Here is a 20,591-nt window from a genome sequence, read left to right as displayed (position 1 = left end):
TCCTTCTGCCTGCTCTGCTTCCCGCTCTGGCTCTGGTGACTTCTCTCTCCCTCCCGCACTTCTGACTATACCCAGTGCATGTATAAATAAATAAAATCTTTAAAAAAAAAGTAATTTTTCTTTGGCCTTTACCAGACTTGGTTCTCCCCCTATAGTTCCTGCCAAGTGGAGCCTCTGCTCACTTTTCCAGAAGTTGACATCACTATCCCAAGCTCTTTAGCGCTTCATCCACAACACTACTCTGACATCCTTGCTGGGGAGAAACTCCTTTTGTTTTGAAACTCATTTAAATTTGCCATACAAACTTCTACCCTTCCTTGTTATTGTCATGTATTTGCTTCTGGGACCCTCCCAGTGCATGATTATAATCTCATTCTTTGGTGCCCTCAACTCCCTTTTTCTTGTTCTTCTACCCAACCCAACCAGAAATTGGTTTCATCATAAATCTCTGTATTTATGTAGCTACCTATAGATCGCTTGCAAAATGATAGAGCTGAGAGCACTACATCATGATGGACTCTAAATTGCAGCTGGCCTTCAATGCCACATATATGACTTTGTTACAGTGATGAGAAAATATATTATTGAGCAAATGAATATAATAAAGATTCCAGCAGAACTTCCAGCCCAGGTGCAATGAACATTCCAATGCAGGGCCTCCCCTTGTGGTGCAGCGGTTGAGCGCTGGGCTGCGAAGCTGCCCGCAGCCACTGCAGCGCTGGTTTGATTCCGGGCCACCGGCGAGGGTCCTACATGGTGCGCAGACCTCTCCTGCCGCGCCTGCTGCTCCCCTCAGCAGTGTACTTTGTCAGTCTGCCTGTTCTGTTTCCCGCTCTGGCTCTGGTGAATTCTCTCACCCTCCTGTGCTTCTGACTGTACCTAGTACTTGTATAAATAAATAAATCTAAAAAGAAAAAAAATTCCAAATGCAGGCATAATCAACAAGTTTGCTTACTTACAACTACTTCCCTTGCAAGATTCATGGCCAGGGCCTCAGCACTTATCTGCAAGGTTGGACAGCGGGCCAAGCTGGTCTCTCTCTCTCCAAGGCCATCCCTGGATGCGTGCCTCATTCCCCCCTTGCCTTGCCCCCTTGCTTGGGAGTTTGCTATAAATGGTTGTGCCTGCTGAAAAAACGATGTTATCAATGTAACAGATATGGAGAGAGTTGTGCGTAAAAGGAACCCTTGGTTGTTAAACAGGTGCTCAGAACTTACCGGGCTCCCCAGGTCTGGGACTGCATGCATGAGTAATAAAGCTTCTCGTGATCTCACCATTCCTGAAGTACTGCTTGTTCTTCCTCTGCCTGGGTAAAAGGCTAGAATTTATTTGTACAACAGGACTTGACACTCTATACTGCCTATTTCCGGTTATTCAACATTTTGTACTAATTTCCTCATCCTTCCAAGCCCTCCTATTGTCCAAGAGGACAATAGATTTTCTCTCCTTCTGTGGTTTGTGTCTGTTCCCTTCACCTTCATAACTTTTTGTGTCCTTTCTCAACACCAACCATTCTCCAAATATTCCTAAAAACTCACTGGGTGTCTTGGAATTCTTTTTTTTTTTTTTTAAGATTTACTTATTTATGCATATAAGAGCTGGGGTACAGGCCAGAGATGTGGGGTGGTGGGGCGAGAGAGGCTCCACCAGAGGACAGAACAGGGAGCAGAACAGGCAGACTGACTAAATACAGTGAGGAGTCAGGAGAGGTCTGCTGCGCCATGTGGGTTTCTCTCTGGCCAGCCGGGGATCGAACTCGTGCTGCAGAGGCTGTGGATTGCTTCATAGTGCGGTGCTTAACCCCTTGCGCCACCAGGGAGGCCTTGTCTGGGAATTCTTTAGGATAGCTAAGAGACAGAAGCCACTTGAGCGCTCACCGATGGAGGATGGGGTCGAGAAGATGTGGTCTAGCCACATGGTGGGCTGCCATTCAGCTACAAGGAAGTCTGATATTCTACCATTTGTAGCAAGATGGAAGGAACTCGAGGGGATTGTGTCAAGTGAAGTCGGCCAGAAAGACACAAATACTGGATGATTTTACTTGTGTGAGGGATATAAAGAAACAAAGCAGATGACCTGGCCAAGCAAATAAAAATTAAATTCGTGGACACCGATAAGTGCTCTGAGGTTGCAGGAGGCGAAGATGGTGGATGGAGGGCGGGGAAAAGGGTGAAGGGCTGTAAGGGAGGGCGGTGGGGGTTTTGTTTTTGCTTTTTTTTTTTTTTTTTGGTTTTCTTCAAAATTAGAAACAAGAACCAATGCCCCGAGCCCGCAAATATAACAACGTGAAAGCGTCCCTGGGTGAAGCCCTAATAGTCCCCCCTCCCCGTCCCCCCCTCCGCCCCCCGGCTGGTTTTTCCATCGGAGTTTCGTTCTAGGAATGTTGGATTCCGGCGGCCGCGTAGACTCCCCCAGGACCGGGAGCTCCTCCAAGGCAGGATCCGTGACTTTTCGGACCCCTCTTCGGCGCCCCAGCAGTTCCTGGCGCGCAGCCGGGGATCCACAAACCTCTGTAACAGAGTGAGGCTCCCTCCGGGGCTGCGAGTGGACGTGCAAGGGCCTCGCCCAGCTGCGGGGGCGCCGGGAACGTGGCGTTCGCGAGGTGCCTGTGCTCAGCGAGCCGCGGAGGGGAGGAGCAGTCCCGGCTGAGCGCGGCCTGGGGCCAAGTGCGTCCAGGGCGGAGGGTGACGCGAGGCTGTTTGTGCCGGAGGAATCACTTTTTAAGCGCTGCTTTGGGAGCGTCGCGCAAACCCGGTGCAAACCCCGGAGCTCACAGAGTGAGTCAGCGGGGCCGGAGCAGGGGCAGAGCGAAAGGTGGGCGAGGAGGCGCATCGCACCCCGAGGCCCGCGTGGGAGGCGAGGAGCACTCGGTGGCGACTCGGGGTACCCCTAGCGGCTGCCCCCTCCTCAACCTGACAGGTGAGCAGCGGGCTGGACTCGAGGCGGAGTCCGCCGTCCCCACGGGCCACTCTCCGGGTGCCACTAGCAGCAGCACGCAGGTAACTCCCCACCCGGGCCTCCTCAGTTCCCGCGGGCAGCCCCAGGGCCCCCAGGGTTTCCGTGCCGAGGCCCCCAGCGCCCCCAGTGCCCCGCCCCCGCCGGTGCCCCCCAGCCCCCGAGTGCAGGCGGGACTGGGCGCCTTTGTCCCCTCTCGGGTAGCGCCCGCGCCGAGTCCACGGGGGCAGACAGCGGGTCACGTCCCCGCACCCCCCTCCCCTGCGCTCAGCCCCGGGGCGGACGAGCGGGCGCGGCTGCGGCGCGGGGCCACTCTGACCAGGTCCGGCGCCGTCGGAGCTCGCCCTGCGATGGCCGGTGGCCCGGGGTCCGGAGCGTCGCGTCCCTGGGGTGCACTATTCCCCGCACCCCGCCGCGGAATCGGGCGCCCGGGGCACCGGTCCCGGCTGGGGCGCGAGGGTCGACTGCGGCCCCAAGCCCCCCTTTGGCCGGGACCTTGGGAGCCGGGGGAGCCCCGAGATGGCGTTAGCGGAAGTGAAACTGGGCGCGCAGAGAAATGGCCTTTCTGTCCCCTCCCCCGCCGCGCGCTCGGGTTAACTCCGACCCTCGCCTTTCTCCCAAGCTGGCCTCTTAGGGCGCACTGTGCCCCAGGACGCTACAGCTACAGAATAGCTTTCGCTTTGCAACACTTTTTACACGTTTGAGGTGTAATTTGCATACAATAAAATACCCGGGTTTGCAGTGTGCAGATCGGGGACTGGATGAATAAGCCACCGGGTAACGTCTACCCAACGGGATGGACATCGGTTTCGTCGCCCCGGAAAGTTCCCTCGTGTCTTTCCCCAGTCGACCCACAACTCCCCGCCCCGTTGATTTCGATTGTACCGTAGTTTTTGCCTGTTCTGGAACTTTACAAAATGAGATCATTCAGCAAGTACGCTTTTGTTTCTAACGTTACTTTTAAAATTGCTGTTATTGAGACAGTATCCCTTGGTGCTGCTCAAGTTTTTTAGTTGCTCCAAGTCCCGCACTTTCCAGAGTGGTGGCCACTTGCCACAAGTGACTCCTGAGTCCTGGAAATGTAGGAGTCTGGATTGAGAGGTGTTGTGAGTAGACACACCCAATTTCCGAAGGTTAAGTAACTCAAAAGAAAAAAAGGGAACTATCTCTCACTAACAAATACCTGTATGATGTGTTAAAATGATCTTTTGTATACATTGGTTTTGAAAACATTTTTAATGCAGCCAAATTTTTTAATGTATCCAAATACGTGGGTTATCAAAGTTGGATCATTCCGTTAAAGGAAATATTACTAACATTAACTTCATCTGTCCTTTCACTTTTTAAATATTGTTACTAGAAAATTTAAAATTACACGGCTGACTCGTGTAATATTTTTATTCCTTCAGCCTGAAACTCTCCTATTTTACAGACAATTGTTTGTGTTCACTGCATAAAAGAGTAAGTGAAAACAACATTTGCAGGGGAAAACCCACCAGATTCAAGGCAGTTGCTTGAAGAGCCTGCCCTTTCCTGCATTGTTAAAACTTTGTTTCCAACTTGTTTGCTCAAGATAAGTGGAAAGGTCTAGATGTCTCCTTGGCATCATACTATGTTTTGCAAAAGGACTTGGAAGATATCGGATGTGCTTAATAAAGGTATTTTGTGATTTGGAAGACAGATAAAACTAATAGTTGCCTGCAGCCCAACCACCTAAATATATTAAAATTTAGCCTTTTGGTGTATCCTTGGTCTGTCTTAATTGAAAAAAAAAAAACAAAACTAATAGTATATCCAATTTTATATCCTCCTTTGTTCATATAACTTGAGCATCTTATATGAAAAATTCTCAGGCTTTTGACAGTCACATAAAGTGACTTCACAAGAATATGCTGCAGTTTTCTGTGGCATTTTTCCATTTTGCTAACTTTTACAAATGGGGATTCATTTGAAGAGTATGGCAGGATAAGGTGCAGTTACAGTCCTGCTTACTTCCCCCTTAATCCCATGGGAGAGGTAAAGTCCAAGAGAGCAGGATCCTTGACTGTGGGGCCCTGTCTCCAGGACCCGGGAACCAGTCAAGCTTGTAATAGATGCCCAATAAAAGTTAGTGAGCCGACTGAATAGTGAGTAGGTGGCTCTCAACTGGTAATGTTATAGGACAGATAGCTTCATAATGCTGTGCTTAACCCCATGCGCCACCAGGGAGGCCTTATTATCTCTATTTGTTTCTGTATGCCATTTAGGTGGAGAAAATTCAGGTTTGGAAGAGTTGAAGAAGTTGCTTAGGCCATTTGAACCCAGGCCCTTGACTCATGAGGAAGAGCACTTACCAAAACAAAACATCAGCGGGGGGCCAGGGGAAGGGAGGGCTGTGAGGTAGGAGTAGAAAGAAATGACTATTCAGATGCCTCTGGAAGTGGGTTTGAATTGAGAACCCTCCAGGCCAAATCTAGCTTGGGTAGGTGATGACCAGGTGGCTAGTGAAGAACCATGACACTGAACGTGATCAAGTATCTTGGGTAGAGAAAGGCAGGCCCACTGACGGGCTCAGAGAAGCCATTTGGGATGGGATGACGCCATTTTACTTGCTCTGACTGTGGTCAGCTGCTTCGAACTGAACTCATAGCTCTGAGAGATAACTGACACCCTTAAGATGAGATGGCTTATTTTTAGAGTAAGTGGAGGAAAGTACAAAATCACAATGGGTATTCCTTGGAGGACAGACACCTCAAATAAATGTGCTTGTGCTTAATTTCGAAGTCTTTTATTTTTAATTGCGAACTGGAGTAATAGAAAGTAGAATTTAGACTCAATAGTTTTGTTATCTCTTTTGGCAGTTGTGATTTGATGTTAGTGCAGTTACTCGTTGCCTGCCGTGACTACACAAATAATCTGGTTCAGGATGACTTTCCTGTGCATGATGAAATGACAAGGATAGGAAGTCCCTCCTTGCTCTCCAGGGAAAAGCAACAGTGCTCAAAATAGTACCTCTTGGGATCCCTTGCCTGCCTCTAAAAGAAAAGGGTTTGAATCAAACAGCAGCTGAAAGATCATAAAATTTTCTTATGACATAGTATTTTCCATTTTTTTTCTGCTTTATTGGTGTAGCTGATGGGTGACGAACCAGATTCAGTGTTTAGCATGCTTAGTTATAGAGCATACATTCATTAGTAGCAATGTAATTGCTAAATATTATTAAGATCTTATTAGAGGCTCGTATAGGAGGTCGATGTTGACTCCCTCAATAGCAGCATCTGTAAACAATTTCTGTGGAAGTCCAGATAGTAAATATTTCAGGCTCTGCAGGACGCCTCAGTTTCAGCTCTGCTGTTAAAACCAGAAAGCAGCTGATAAATGCATGGGTGTGGCTGTGTGGCAGTGCAACTTGATTTATGGACACTGAGGTTTGAGTTTCATACAATTTTAACATGCCTGTGTGTCAGAGTGGGTCTGACCTTTATCTTAGCTCATTTAATCCTCACAACCACATCTGAGATTTTTTTTGGTTAGCATATTTGAATATTGATTTTTAAAAAAAGATTATTTTTAGAGCAATTTTAGAGTCACAGCAAAATTGAGCAGAAAGTCCTGATATCTCACACACTTCCTGCCCCCCTCATTGTAGTTTTCCCCCATCCCCAGCCTGAACCAGTGGTACACTTGGTACAATCTCTGAACCTGCACTGACACGTCATCACCCGAAGTCCATAGGTTACACCTGAGTTTGCTCTTGGTGTTGTTCTTTCTATGGATTTGGATAAATGTATAACGATCTGTAGCCACCATTATAGTATTTCACAGAACAACTTCACTGCCCTAAAAAAATCTTCCGTGTTCTGCCTATTCACCCTTCCTTCTTCCCTGATCCCCTAGCAGCCAGACCGCTGATCTTTTTACTTTCTCCATGGTCTTGCCTTTTCCAGAATGTCAAAGAGTTGGAATCATACAGTATGCAGCCTTTTCAGACTGGCTTCTTGTACTTAGCAATATGCATATGAGGACTAGCCATGCACTTAGCAATATGCACGTAAGGCTCTGCCATGTCTTTGCATGACTTGATAGCTCAGTTCTTTTTTTTTTTTTTTAAAGATTTATTTATTTATTTACACAAGCCCTGGGTACAGTCAGAAGCACGGGAGGGTGAGAGAATTCACCAGAGCCAGAGCGGGGAACAGAACAGGCAGATGGATGAAATACACTGCTGAGGGAAGCAGCGGGCGCAGCAGGAGAGGTCTGCATACCATGTGGGACCATCACGCGTGGCCGGGGATCGAACCGGCACTGCAGAGGCTGCGGGCAACCCAGCGCTCAACAACTGCGCCACCAGGGGAGGTCCGATAACCCAGTTCTTAATGCCGAATAACATCTCGAGGGATTGGTGCTTTTATTCTTTTTCACAGATGAAGAAGCAGGCCCAGAAAAGATAAGTCACTTGTCCAGGCATGGCCTGCACAGTGCTGCCGATCTCATCTCATACCTACCTTACCGTGACTCTAAATCCTAGACAAGTTTGATTTCTTATGGGAAAGTTTACCACGTGGGAGTCAGGGCAAGGAAGCTAGCGCAGCTCCCTGCAGGTGCAAAAGGTCCAGAGATGACATTATTTCTAAACTTCAGTTATTTAGTTTCAATGGAAAAATGCTGTGTGTTTTTGAAATTCTGGATTAATACACTCTGCTTTACTGGTTTGAGAAAATGTTTCACTTCCTTGACCTTTATTTTTACTATCTTTCAGGTTACATCTGGGTGTTGGCACCCAGCTGCTCCTCTGCCAATGAAGTACATCCTGGTCACTGGCGGGGTCATCTCGGGCATTGGAAAAGGGATCATCGCGAGCAGCATCGGGACAATTCTGAAATCCAGTGGACTCCGAGTGACTGCTATCAAAATTGACCCCTATATTAACATTGACGCAGGCACTTTTTCACCCTATGAGCATGGTAGGAAGGAGACTCCCCTCCCCAAGCTCTCGGTTAAATTGCAGTTCTTTTTTGTCCTTTGGGTAAATTAGTTGTGTTTTGGGTAATGTCAGAAGTGGAGTTGCTGGCCCTACATTACAAATATGTGAATGTTCTTGTGGTTGTTGATACATTTTCCAGATTGTTGATGACTTTCCAAATTTTTCAGCCCTTTGGGAAACTGTGTGAGGATATCATTTTCATTGTACCTTTTGCGATGTGACTTATGTTTTGCTTTATTTGATTATAAAGGTAACATATTCTCTTAACGTTTTATTGCTGAGATAAAAATTCAGGCAATATAGAATAGCAAGAAGGAAATAAAAATCATCCATTTCCCACTGCTTGGAGTGGCACTTAATAATGGTGACATTTTGATGTATATACTGACTTTTTAAAGATTTATTTTATTTATACAATAGCTGGGATACAGGCCAGAGGCACGGGAGGGTGAGAGGCTTCACCAGAGACAGAGTGGGGACAGGAACAGGCAGCCTGACTGAAATCCACTGCTGAGGGGAGCAGCGGGCAAGACAGGAGAAGTCTGCTGCGCCATGTGGGTTAGCTTCCTGGCCGGGCTGGGGATCGAACTCTGGCCTGGCCACAGTGGCTGGTGACAGCTTGATAGTGCTGTGTCTTTAACCCCTGCACCACTAGGGAGGCCCTTAAATCTAGCTTCAAAGCTTAATATGCTCTTAAGATTTTTATACATTCTATACTTTTAAAAGACTGCATAGAAACAGTACAGTAAGGGAAAATCATTTCCAATGTATTGATGTTATCAACAGCACTATGATGGAAAACTTTCAAGTTATTATTTTTTTTAACATAATTACTTAGGGGTGGAATTTGTGATGCAGGCTAGGTATGTTTTTCAGACTTTTGACACACAAAGCATGTTGCCTAAGATTTTTAGGCTCTTGATCTCTTATCTATAACTTTGAAATCCAAAAATCTTTGAAGATTTTAAATTCTTCATAATTTTGTGGCTATTGGTAGTTTCTGTAAAACATTTTAAAATTGAAAATTTTGGGCCTCCCTGGTGGCGCAAGGGGTTAAGCACCACACTATGAAGCAATCTGCATCCTCTGCAGCACGAGTTCTATCCCTGGCTGGCCAGGGAGCTGACCCACATGGCTCAGCCGACCTTTCCTGTCTCCCCCGCTGCTCCCCTCAGTAGTGTGTTTCAGTCAGTCTGCTTGTTCTGTTCCCCGCTCTGTCTCTGGTGAATCCTCTCATCTCCTGAACCTCTGGCCTGTACCCCAGCTCTTGTATGCATAAATAAATAAAAAAATCTTTAAGAACAACAACAAAAAGAACATTCTGTTCCCAATCATTGCCCAAAAGTGATGGTGGAGACCCACAGATTCCCAATAGTTGGCAGAGGTGCTCCTGGTGGGATTATATCTTCTTTTCCTTTTTTCTCAGCATGGTTGTGCTGATAGGTTATTATGTGCTCTTTTGTTTTTTTCCCCCCACACTTTCACCAAAGGTGGTCTGTGGGCTAACCGTTGCCTTGCTTTTCAGCTACTGTCTAACTATGACTTCAACCAAAATGAGAATCAATTAAAACCTTCTTATGCCAACTGGATAATTCAGGATACTGAAGCTTTGAAACTATTCCTTCTAAAATTTCTGTTTTAAAACTCCCTTTTCATGTGTATGTAGTAAGTTTGAGAAAACAAAATCTTGAAAACAGAACTTAAGTAAACATTTAACAAAACACAATAGGATACCAGAACGTTCCCAGTGCGTTTCCATGGATGGAACTGAATTGTTAAGTTTTCCCGTCAGAACAAGGAAAGGGTGAGAATGTGCCTTTACAAGTCTCTCATCAGCTCTTTAAGATAACGTGTTCTTTTTTGAAAAGTAATCTATTGGCAGCAACTTTTGAATTTTTCCATTTCTTTCATTCCTAGGTGAAGTGTTTGTCTTAAATGATGGTGGAGAAGTTGATTTAGACCTTGGAAATTATGAAAGATTCTTGGATATTAATCTTTATAAGGACAACAACATCACCACTGGAAAGATCTATCAGCATGTGATCAATAAAGAGAGGCGTGGTGACTTCCTGGGGAAAACAGTACAAGGTACTCTATTCCGCAGACCCTGGGGACCCCTGTGTGCTGAGCCCCACACCCTCCTCAAAGTAGACATGAAGAGGCTGAGCCCCTGCATTCCACAAGCTCTAATTCTTTGCAAATCTTTGCATTCATCTCCTTTTCCTCCGAAGCGGCAAGCTCATGTCCCACGTTCCTGATGGCATTTTCATCCTGAGGGCCTTTTTCCTATTTTACTGATATCCTTGTGCTCTCCTATCTCTGCTTTTATTCAGAAAATTCACAGAGAACCATTTGTTCATCATTTTAACCTGACGGGGTGCAGCGTTGGTGTGGTTTGGTTGGCTGTGTTTACTTTGTCCTTTGGCGCCTTTCTTCTTGTATCTTTGCATGGGTGATGACGACGCATCTTTGAACGTCGCACCTTTGAGGAGGAACTGGGGGGTTGAACTGGAGTGGCAGACAACACAGCCTGGTCCTATTTATACCAACTCTTTCCCTGGAAGGTGGGGTTCTCTTTTGTCTTAGAAGAGGCCCCCCGCACCCCTGAAGTCTTGTATTCATATGTTCTTACATGGTGGGTGAGGGTGATGGTCCCCCATCCTGTTAGGTCACTTTCTCGTTGGAACCAGCTGAGAAGCAGACAAGGACAGACGGCGCACAAAGGATCACTTATGTTATTGCTGAAACTGGATGGTCTGGTGGAGCTCTCGCCACGACCGTGCTTTCTCACTGGTTCCACCCCCTGCTCACCCCTGCACCTCCCCCACCCCCGCCACCAAATGCAGGCCTTGGAAAGACCTGTGGGAGGGAGAGCGGTTGCCTCACGTCGACACATTCTTTGGTGGGGTGATGGCGAAACTCCAAACCTGGACCCTGATCTCTGATCCCTCAGCTGCCCATATGGAGGCAGAGCCTGGCCGACCCCACCCTCCAGGGGAAGGGGCAGTCAGGGCATGTGTGGTGGGTCAGGACTGCCTCCTGCGTGGAGGGCGTGGCAGGTGCGGCACATGCTCTGCGTGCGTTTAGCTTCCCGGGGCCAGCATTCCTACTTCAGGCGTCAAGTTCGGCTGACGTGATGGTGACGGCGCCGAGTCCCAGCACAAACCACGGGGATGTCACCTTTCTGTGGCTTCAGCTGAAATGGGCAGCTGCAGACCCGTTCACCCCACGAGGGACACCTGGGACCCACATGCTTGCGAAGATGCCACCTTTTGGCCTCGTCAGCCTCTGGGTGTACATCACTGGCTGCGGCTCTAACCCCCTGTTTTCAGGGACAGGCCACCCCGCCCCTCGTGCCCGAGGAGACCAGCATTCCGCACCCTCGGTTGCCATCCCTGCCCTGTTTTTAGTGACATTATGGGTGTTTTCTACTGGCATTGAAGGTAGCATTTCTTCTTTCTGTTTCTTGTTGTCTCGTTAATCAGTTTCAACAGAAACAGCATAACACTTATTTTTTCCGCATAACTTTTTTTTTGTCCCCACCCTTGCATAAATTTTCCATGTTTAAGCCTATAGAGCATCTGTAGAATTAATTCCAGTGAGATGGACAATTACATGAGCACTGGCGCTTGTCTGAATTTCCAGGTGACTTTCAGGGAGGTCATTCTGTAGACAAGAAACACATTCCTTTCTCGTGACCATGACTGGTATCGTGAAATAGGCTCTGATGCTAATTCTCCCTTTCTTCTGCAGTTGTCCCTCACATTACTGATGCTGTCCAGGACTGGGTTATGAATCAAGCCATGGTGCCTGTGGATGGTCATAAGGAAGAGCCCCAAATATGCGTTATAGAGGCAAGCATGGAACTTTTCTTTTTAAACTTATAACCTACTGGGTTTTAAAGCATCAGATCTTCATTCATTCAGCAAATACATATAGGTGGCTGGTGTGCTGGACACCAGGTGAAGAGGTAGGATTACAGCAGGAAGCCACATAGCTGGCCCCTGCCCTTGTGGTCATAAGTCAGTGAGCAAGATTGACATTAAACAGGGTGAGTACTTGTGGGGTGGGTGTGATGGTCAGCAGGTGAAGAAAGAACAGACCCTCAGAAAGTCGATGTAAAGCACGCCTCTGTGCCAGGGCCTGGGATGGGCACCATCTCTGGCTTTGAGGGACTTGCAGATGGCCCTGCCCATTTGCACCAACATGCATTCTAGGGGGTGCTGCTTGAGACCTGTGTGCCAAGTTCATTGGAATTAGAGAGAGACAGAGCTAGGGAAGCCTGATGGGAGAGGTGATTGGGAGGTGAGTTATGAGTATTAACGGTTTAAAGAAAGAAGATAGCATTGAATTTGCCACTAGTTCACTGTGCTCCTTCCTCTGCACGTGCAGAATGAGAATAATATCGATGTCCTTCTTTATTTTTTTTTTAAAGAAGCACATATTTTATTTATTTATTTATTTGTTTATTTATTTGTTTGTTTGTTTTGTTTTTATACATGCACTGGGTACAGTCAGAAGCGCGGGAGGGTGAGAGAATTCACCAGAGCCAGAGCGGGGAGCAGAGCAGGCAGAAGGACCGAAGTACACTGCTGAGGGGAGCAGTGGGCGGCAGGAGAGGTCTGCGTGCCATGCGGGACCCTCCTCCAGTGGCCGGGGAGCGCTGGGGATCGAACCGGCGCTGCAGAGGCCGAGGGGAGCTTCGCAACCCAGCGCTCAACCGCTGCGCCACCAGGGAGGCACCGATGTCCTTCTTTAAACATCTTTTGTCTTAATTGCCAGGCAGGACAGCAGAATCAGGAACAGCTTGGTTCTTAGCATCATACGGCCCAAGTTCAGATTTCATCTGTGATCCCTGAGTGGTGTACAGCTCAGTGGTTAGAGTCTGGAGCCAGACTGCTTGGGATCATATCCCAGCTGGGTCACTTACCAACTAGGGGGGCCCTGAACAAGTTTGGTGAATGTCTCTGTGCCTCAATTTATTTACTTGCTAAGTGAAGATAGTGATAATACTTATTGTTTTGAGGATTAAATGAATCAATACGTTTAGTGCTTAGAATAGTGTCAAATCTATAGTCTGTGCTCAAAAATTATTAAGCATTAATAAGATGCCTATATGACTTTTGCAGATTACTTCTCAAGGCCTCTATGTCTTCATCTAAAACAATATGGTAATAATTTAATACTGTAATAATAACAAGATGACAGTAATAGGCTTGTTATGAAGATTAAATGCAATAATATAAAGCACTTGGCACTGCCTGTATTTAGAAAGTGCTCAATAAACATGTTGACTGTTACTGTTGTCATCATTATGGGCATTGAGGAAGACAGTATGTTATCTACTAGATCCACTTTGTTAGTGGTAGAATGGATGAACTTAGCATAAATGAGCTCGACTGTCACATATTAACTATATCTTGTACGGCTACAGTAGTATGGCTGAAAAAGTTAATATAACACTCCAGGAAGAATAACATCTGCTATGAGGGCAGGATGCACAAGGGGGCAAGGCTTGATTCTGCAGTGAAGGAGACTTATCCCATCATTTTATTTACTGATTTTCAGTTTTTGGACTCAATCCCCAAGATGCATTAGAGAAGACTTAAAAGCAGGGATGTAAATGTCATCAGCTTTCAAAATAGGATTGGTGAGGTGGTTGGGTGGAGGAAGATATAAACTTCATTGTATACTGCGAGGCATCTACAGATACTGTTTTTTTTTAAAAAAAAATATTTATTTTTGCGTAGAAGAACTGGGGTATAGGCCAGAGGTATGGAGGTTGAGAAGATTCACCAGAGACAGAGTGGGGAGCAGAACAGGTGAATTTACTGAAATACACTGCTCAGAGGAATAGCAGACAATACAGGAGAGGTCTGCTGCACCATGTGGGTCAGCTCCCTGACCGGGATGGAACTGGGGCCACAGCTGTGATAGTACTGAGACTTAACCCCTAGGCCACCAGGGAGGCCCCTGTTTTTGCCTTTTGTTCCCTCATTCTGCTTTTTAAATTAAAAAAAAATATGAAATCACAAGAAATTGTCAAGAAAAATTAAAAAAAAAAGAAGAGGAAATATATTTTGTAATGTAATTGAGCTGCCTCTGAACTTCACTAAAACATAAATCCAGGGCCTCCCTGGTGGTGCAGGGGTTAAAGTCTCAGAGCGATCAAGCTATCACCAGCCACTGCAACAGGAGTTTGATCCCTGGCCAGGGAGGTAACCCACATGGCACAGCAGACCTCTTCTGTCTCACCCTCTGCTCTCCTCAGCAGTGTATTTCAGTAGATCTGCCTGTTGTGCTCCCCACTCTGTCTCTGGTGAATCCTCTTACCCCTCACACCCCTGGCCTGTACCCCTCACACCCCTGGCCTGTACCCCAGTTCTTATATGCAACAATAAATAAAAATAAATCTAAAAAAAACCTCAAAACATAAATCCTGCTTGACCTTAGGATGAGACTTCTTTTTTTTTTTTTTAAAGAATTATTTATTTATGCATACAAGAGCTGGGGTACAGGCCAGAGATGCAGTGGGTGAGAGGATTCACCAGAGACAGAGCAGGGAACAGAACAGGCAGACTGACTGAAACACACTGCTGAGGGGAGCAGCAGGCGAGACAGGAGAGGTCTGCTGTGCCATGTGGGTTGCTCCCTGGCCAGCCGGGGATCGAACTCGTGCTGCAGAGGCTGCAGAATGCTCCATAGTGCAGTGCTTAACCCCCTGCGCCACCAGGGAGGCCCAGGATGAGCCTACTTAACATTTCTGTTCTATCTCAGCTTTTCTAGCTATTGGATTTTGAGAATTGTCCTTGAACAAGGTTTTTGTTTCATTCTGAGGCTGGGACACCTTTGTTATAATTTTACAGAGAAATATATTAGAGATTCAGACCCTCGTTGCTGCAGATTCCACTCTTACAATAACATCAAGAATTCTCATGATATCTCAAATAACCGAATTGCAAGCAAACATTTCAGACCTGTGCCTGCATCTCCCCCGCATGTCTTTCTTCTATTGATTTATCTTTATTTTTATTCTGCTCTTGAATTGACTTGTTTGGCCTAACAAATATTCATTTAGTGATGAATATATACCAGTCCCGATCTGGTAGGAGTATGAGGACTAATGTGATTGGACTCCTGCTCGCCAGGACTCATCATCTCGATTTTTAATTTCATGGAAACAGAGAAACTGACTAGTTGTCTCCAGCAAACCCCGTTCTCTGTATTACCCTGATGTTTACATTTATTTGTAGGTCGGGAATTCCTTTTGGGTTCATTTTAAGTTGTGCTCAACCGTTGTGTTTGTGCTTGATTTAAGCTTCCGAAGGACACCAAAGTTGACTTTGAGTTTTAAGTATGTAGAAGCTGATGAAATGTCCCTAGTCATTTTATGGGTGAGGTCTCCATCTCTCAGATCAGTGGCCCTCAGAGGCTTTATTCTTATTAGTACAGTGATCTAAGCATGAACTTGAACTAATTCATGCCTGGCTTAGAGGAAAACGAAAGGTTTATTTTTTGTTCAAAGAAGAAGACTCCTTTCCTTAAAGGCAAGGTATGAGATAAGACATTTCTCATAAATGTGCTGCTGTTTCAATTTCAGCTTCGGACTGATCTTAAAATATTGTGGGTGATATTTTCCCTGTTGGATGGGGAAACAGTTAATCTAGGACTATTTTAGTAATCATTCTGAAAGTTTCTGATCACAACATTGATAATGGGGAACCAGAAGAAGCTGTACTGGGACCTTTCAAATTGGCGAGGGAATGCGGTTCCACTTTTGCCCATGTGAGGGCAGAAGCGCATAACGCTTGAGGCTTTGCCTTCTGTACCGGCCTCTGCGGCTCACAGCGCACCCCCACCGGGGAACAGCCTCGCAGTTGGCGCCCGGGGGTCTCTCTGAGCCCGTTCTCGGGCAGCCGCCTCACCCCCACTGAGTCCTGGTTCCACAGGCAGGTTTCAGAATCACCCACCCCAAACCACTGCACTGGCCCTCCCACATCTGGATGAGAAGGCTCAGGCTGAGTCCACTGGCAGCAGACACACAGGGGGACCGGTGGGGCGCTGGGGGGAGGGGCCGGGGGGTGGAGGGCAGAGAGGGCTGATTCCTTATAGAAAAAGTTGGTCAACCCCCATCTAAATAGCTTCCCAGTCGCCACCTTCTGTCCTACAATCTCTCCCGTGCTTAGGCCCTTCAGTGGTTCGCTACTTCACTAAAAATAAAACCTAAACTGCTTTACACAACTACAAAAGGCCCTTCCAGATCTCACCCTGGGGCCCTTCTTTAAGCTCAGATCAAGTCCCCATCACCCTTCCCCCAGCCTCCCCTCCCCCCTACTGCTTTGGCCTGCTGGCTTTTCAGTGCTCACATCGACCCTCCCCCTTAAGGCCTCCTTCCTGCCTTCATCATTCCTCTCTGCTTCACCCTTCAGTCCAGGGAGCTGTGCCCTCACCCCCAACCCTGCTCTGATCACCCACCTAGTGCATCCTGGCTCCTGCGTCTCCCCACCCCAGCACCCTGCCCTTCCCAGCCACTCAGCTCAAGGGGCCGTTTTGTCATGTGAGTCCGTTTCCTCATGGGCCCCACTCTGGTGTAGATAGGAGGGGGGCGGGTAGGACTGTACCTGTGTTTCCCCAGCACAAGCCCAGCACCCTGCCCACGGCGGGGGGTGGGGGGTGGGGTGGCTAGTTTAGTGGTCAGGACAGGACAGAGGTCTCACAATTCAGTCTGCTCCCTAGGTCACAGTTCTACTGCCTGTTACTGGAATTCCAATGGACCCAAACTAAGAAGCCTCAGGTTATGAGGATTACAAAGGAATCCTGTGGTTCACTGAGTCTCTGTCACAACTACCCGGCTCTGCCAGGGAAAGCAGCCCAGGCCATATGCAAACTAATGGGCATAACTGGTGCCAATAATACTTAATATATAAAAACAGGCAGTGGGCTGCAGTTTACCACTTCCTTGTTCAGATTATGGCAATAATTCCCACAAAAGCTGGTGTTGCCTGGGGTGTCATGGTGGATGGCAATGGAGATAGAGAGCACTGTGAAGATTTTCTAGAGGTTTTGGAAGTCCAATCCACTGGATTGGCTCCGTGAAGAAAAGAGGGGTGATGGCTGAGTTCCAGACTTCTAGCTATAACAGGTTCCCTGTGGGGAACCTGGAACCTCCCCCTTTCCTGGGGACCACCCTGTTACATAGCTTGAACTTGGTCTTGGGGGGAGATACTGTGTGCTGAGATGAGGAAGCCCCCAGAGAGACAGGCTGAAGGCAGGGGTGGGGGTGGGTGGTGGGGGAAACTGAGAATTGAGTTTGGCACTTGGTACATTTGAGTAATTGTTGAACACTCCAAGATGTCAACGGTGAGTTGTCTCCAAAGCCTAAGTGAGCTGGCAAGAGGTCAAGGCTTAAAGTAGATTTTAGATCCAGCCAGGTAGCCAAAGCCACAGAAGATGGTGCATTCTGGGACGGGCTCCGTTGAGATCTCGTGTTCTTCCATGTCCAGGTCACTCCACTGAGAACTTGTTTTTGTTTTACTCTTGGTGCTTGTTCCTCACCTCTACCTCATTTCCCTCCATAAATTCTGAGCTTCTTAGGAGCACATTGTCTTAAATTCTTCCTGTCACCTCATTTCTAGCCTTGAGCATGTAGTTGGTGTTCAAATGCTAGAGAATTCATCTCAAAATCTATGTGGTGGCCTTTAAGTATTTAAATATGGTGAGGGCGAATGGATTAAGGTGAATTTTATCCTAGTCTAAATGAAAATGTCAGCATAACTTTACTGGAAGCACATTCGTTGTAAATTAAGTTAACATTTATGCAAGTATTACAATGTTAGGAATGTTCTTAGAGCTCTTGGTAGTACTCCCTTCAGAAAGACAGCATGTTTGAACAGTAGTGACTTCATTCTAGAAGTGCCACCATTATAAGGACACTGTTCAGATGCAAGCAGGGCATGTGTGCACATGTGTGCGCTCGCGCACGCACACACACACACACACACACACACACACAGAATGCTCTATTCCCACCAGACAGAGCCAGGCGGCTTATATTCTCAGTGGATTTGGGCTTTGCCTTCCTGCTGGACTTCTGGGAGAAACTAGCTTATCTCGCTCATTTGTGGCCTATATTTTGGCCTCTGTGTATGAATTCGTTTCTCCTTTACTAAAGCTCTCCTTTTTCTTTTTTTAAAACATTTTCATTTGGGGCAAGATGAAGGGTGGGTCACCTTATGAGGACCTGCCATTTTGGGAGCAGGGGGAACTGACTCGCCTGTAATATCCTAGTGAGTCACTGATGCATTTTCTTAACTTTGTCCATGTCGCCTCACCATGGAAGAGTAATCTCATCCGCAGGGATTAGCTCGTTCTTGAAGGCCTCCCGATCTTGCTTTCTCTGCCCTTCCTCACACTGCTTGCCTGGCTGGGCTATACGTCACCTCTTTCTTCCTATTTTGCCTTCAGCTCGCCATTTTCTCTTCCCTTTGCTTCATCTCCCTTTTAAGGGTTACAGCGCTTTTCCGTTTCTAACAGCTTCAGTGAAGTTTAATCTACATGTCATGAATCTCACCTATTTTGAGCGTGCAATTCAATGATTTTTAGGCCAATTGTGAACGTCTGTTCTCGTGCCATGGAAGATCACCGGTGTCTTCTTTTCCCCTCCCAGCTGGGTGGCACCATCGGAGACATTGAAGGAATGCCATTTGTCGAAGCCTTCAGGCAGTTCCAGTTCAAGGCAAAAAGAGAGAATTTCTGTAATATCCATGTTAGCCTTGTTCCTCAGGTGAGCTTTCCAGATAAGTACGTAGATAGCAACTTCTCTACGTCTTCCTGTGGTCTTCTGTTTATTCCATATTTTCAATGGGGGAGCCATACATTGCCCAGAAAGCGCCATGTCCAGTGTGCTGACGGTGACCCATTTCTTACAGCCCAGTGCCACCGGAGAGCAAAAAACCAAACCTACACAGAACAGTGTCCGAGCGCTGAGGGGGTTAGGCCTGTCTCCAGATCTGGTGAGTTAAGGAGAGTGGGTAAGTTTCTTGGAACTGGGCCGCCATCTCTTCATCGATAATATCACCTAAGTCCTTTCTGGCTCTCTAATGTTTCCTGTGAGCCTTCGTATGTGGGAGCCTAGTCCCCCTCCTCAGCTGTTGCTCCATCTATTTCTGAATCCACCATCTCTTCTCCTGGCCCTCACTTCATTGGCCACACTGACAGCTGGGCAGGCACAATGTCCTGTCATTTGTATGTCCCTGAGGCCTTTCGAGTGGGGTGGGACCTGCACATTGTGCTGTGACCCCGCCAGACTGGGGTATGACATCATTGCTCTTATCTATAGTAGGTTATCCAGGTCTAGCTCAGGGGTCAGCAAACGATGGGCTGCAGCCTACTGTGACCTATAAGTCAAGTTTGATTGGAAAGCAGGACTGCCCCTTGTTTTCATTTGTCTCCAGCTGCCACTGCACCTTGAGGAACAGTTAAGTAGTCAGGACAGTGATGCATGATGGGTAAAACCCAATATATTTACCATCTGGCCCTTGAGACAGTAAGTTGGCCGATCCCTGGGCTAGCTCTGTTCTTGCAGTTTTAAAGAAGCCACACTTGTGAGACTTGACTCCACTCACCAGAGACGCCTGCACACTTCCTGTAGCTGTGTGTGGAGTTTAATATCCATGTCAGCAGGTGTGCCCAGGCCAGTTTCAGATCATACATCACAGGCCCAGGATGAGAGCATATACTTGGGCAAGTGTCTTGTAGCAAAAAGAAATTAAAATAGCATCCTCCTGAAAATTAATGGGAGTGGAAACAACCCAATTCCTGCCTGCTGATCTGTGCACAACTACCTTTGACAGATTGTCTGCCGAAGTTCGAAGCCCGTCGAAATGGCTGTGAAGGAAAAGATTTCCATGTTTTGTCATGTCAACCCTGAACAGGTTAGTGCTGCTTTTCAGATTTTAGTATCTTGCAGGCACTTCTATTGATGCCAACTTTGGCACCTTTTAAATGATCCTGGCATTCCCCACCACATTTTTTTTTTTAAGATTTATTTATTTTTGCATTCAAGAGCTGGGGTATAGCCCAGAGGTGCAGGGGGTGAGAGGATCCACCAGAATGGGGAGCAGAACAGGAAGATTGACTGAAATACGCTGCTGAGGGGAGCAGTGGGGAGGCAGGAGAGGTCTGCTGCGCCATGTGGGTCAGGTCCCAGGCTGGCCAGGGATTGAACTCGGGCTGCAGTGGCTGTGGATAGCTTCATAGTGCTGAGACTTAACCCCTTGAGCCACCAGGGAGACCCCCATCACATTTTTGAAAAGCTTTGGGGCACTCCTACCCAGCCCCACTCCCTTGCCCTCAAAAGAACACTGGAGGCTCCCGGTTCCTTGGGCAGATTGTGTGACTTTGCCACTTACTCCTTAACGAATAGCTACAAAAGCAGCCTGCTCTTCATCTCTTTAGTGTCTTTCAGGGACGTTGTCCCTGTGATTCCTCCTTTTTATGCCTTCTAGCTCGACTCACCCCAAACCACACACTGCACAGACATTCACGCGACCAAACCGGATCACGTGAGTGAGCTCCGTTCACTTCGTGCCTGTGGACACTGTGCAGTGATGTGGACTCGGGTCTGAGAGGCAGCGTCTCCCTTTTCTTTCCTTCTCTTAGCTCTGTCTCTTGT

At 47.2% G+C, this 20,591-nt stretch overlaps 1 protein-coding gene across 1 annotated transcript in view; it reads left to right on the top strand.

Annotated features, from left to right (window-relative positions):
• Window positions 1-7,705: 7,705 nt before the first annotated feature.
• Window positions 7,706-20,591, top strand: part of CTPS2 (CTP synthase 2) — a gene marked incomplete at its 3' end in the record, with an annotated part of 73,972 nt that continues 61,086 nt past the window's right edge. Inside the window, exons 1-6 of the mRNA XM_084258040.1 lie at window positions 7,706-7,898; window positions 9,836-10,006; window positions 11,672-11,772; window positions 18,585-18,701; window positions 18,847-18,930; window positions 19,771-19,851. Coding sequence (XP_084114166.1) covers window positions 7,733-7,898; window positions 9,836-10,006; window positions 11,672-11,772; window positions 18,585-18,701; window positions 18,847-18,930; window positions 19,771-19,851 — 720 coding nt within the window. The 5' untranslated portion in view covers window positions 7,706-7,732. The remainder of the gene's footprint in view (window positions 7,899-9,835; window positions 10,007-11,671; window positions 11,773-18,584; window positions 18,702-18,846; window positions 18,931-19,770; window positions 19,852-20,591) is intronic.

Source organism: Talpa europaea, assembly GCF_964194135.1.
Source record: "Talpa europaea genome assembly, chromosome: X".
Lineage (NCBI taxonomy): Eukaryota > Metazoa > Chordata > Mammalia > Eulipotyphla > Talpidae > Talpa > Talpa europaea.
The sequence above is the reverse complement of the archived record's forward strand: the minus strand, read 5'-3'. Positions and strand labels throughout refer to the sequence as shown.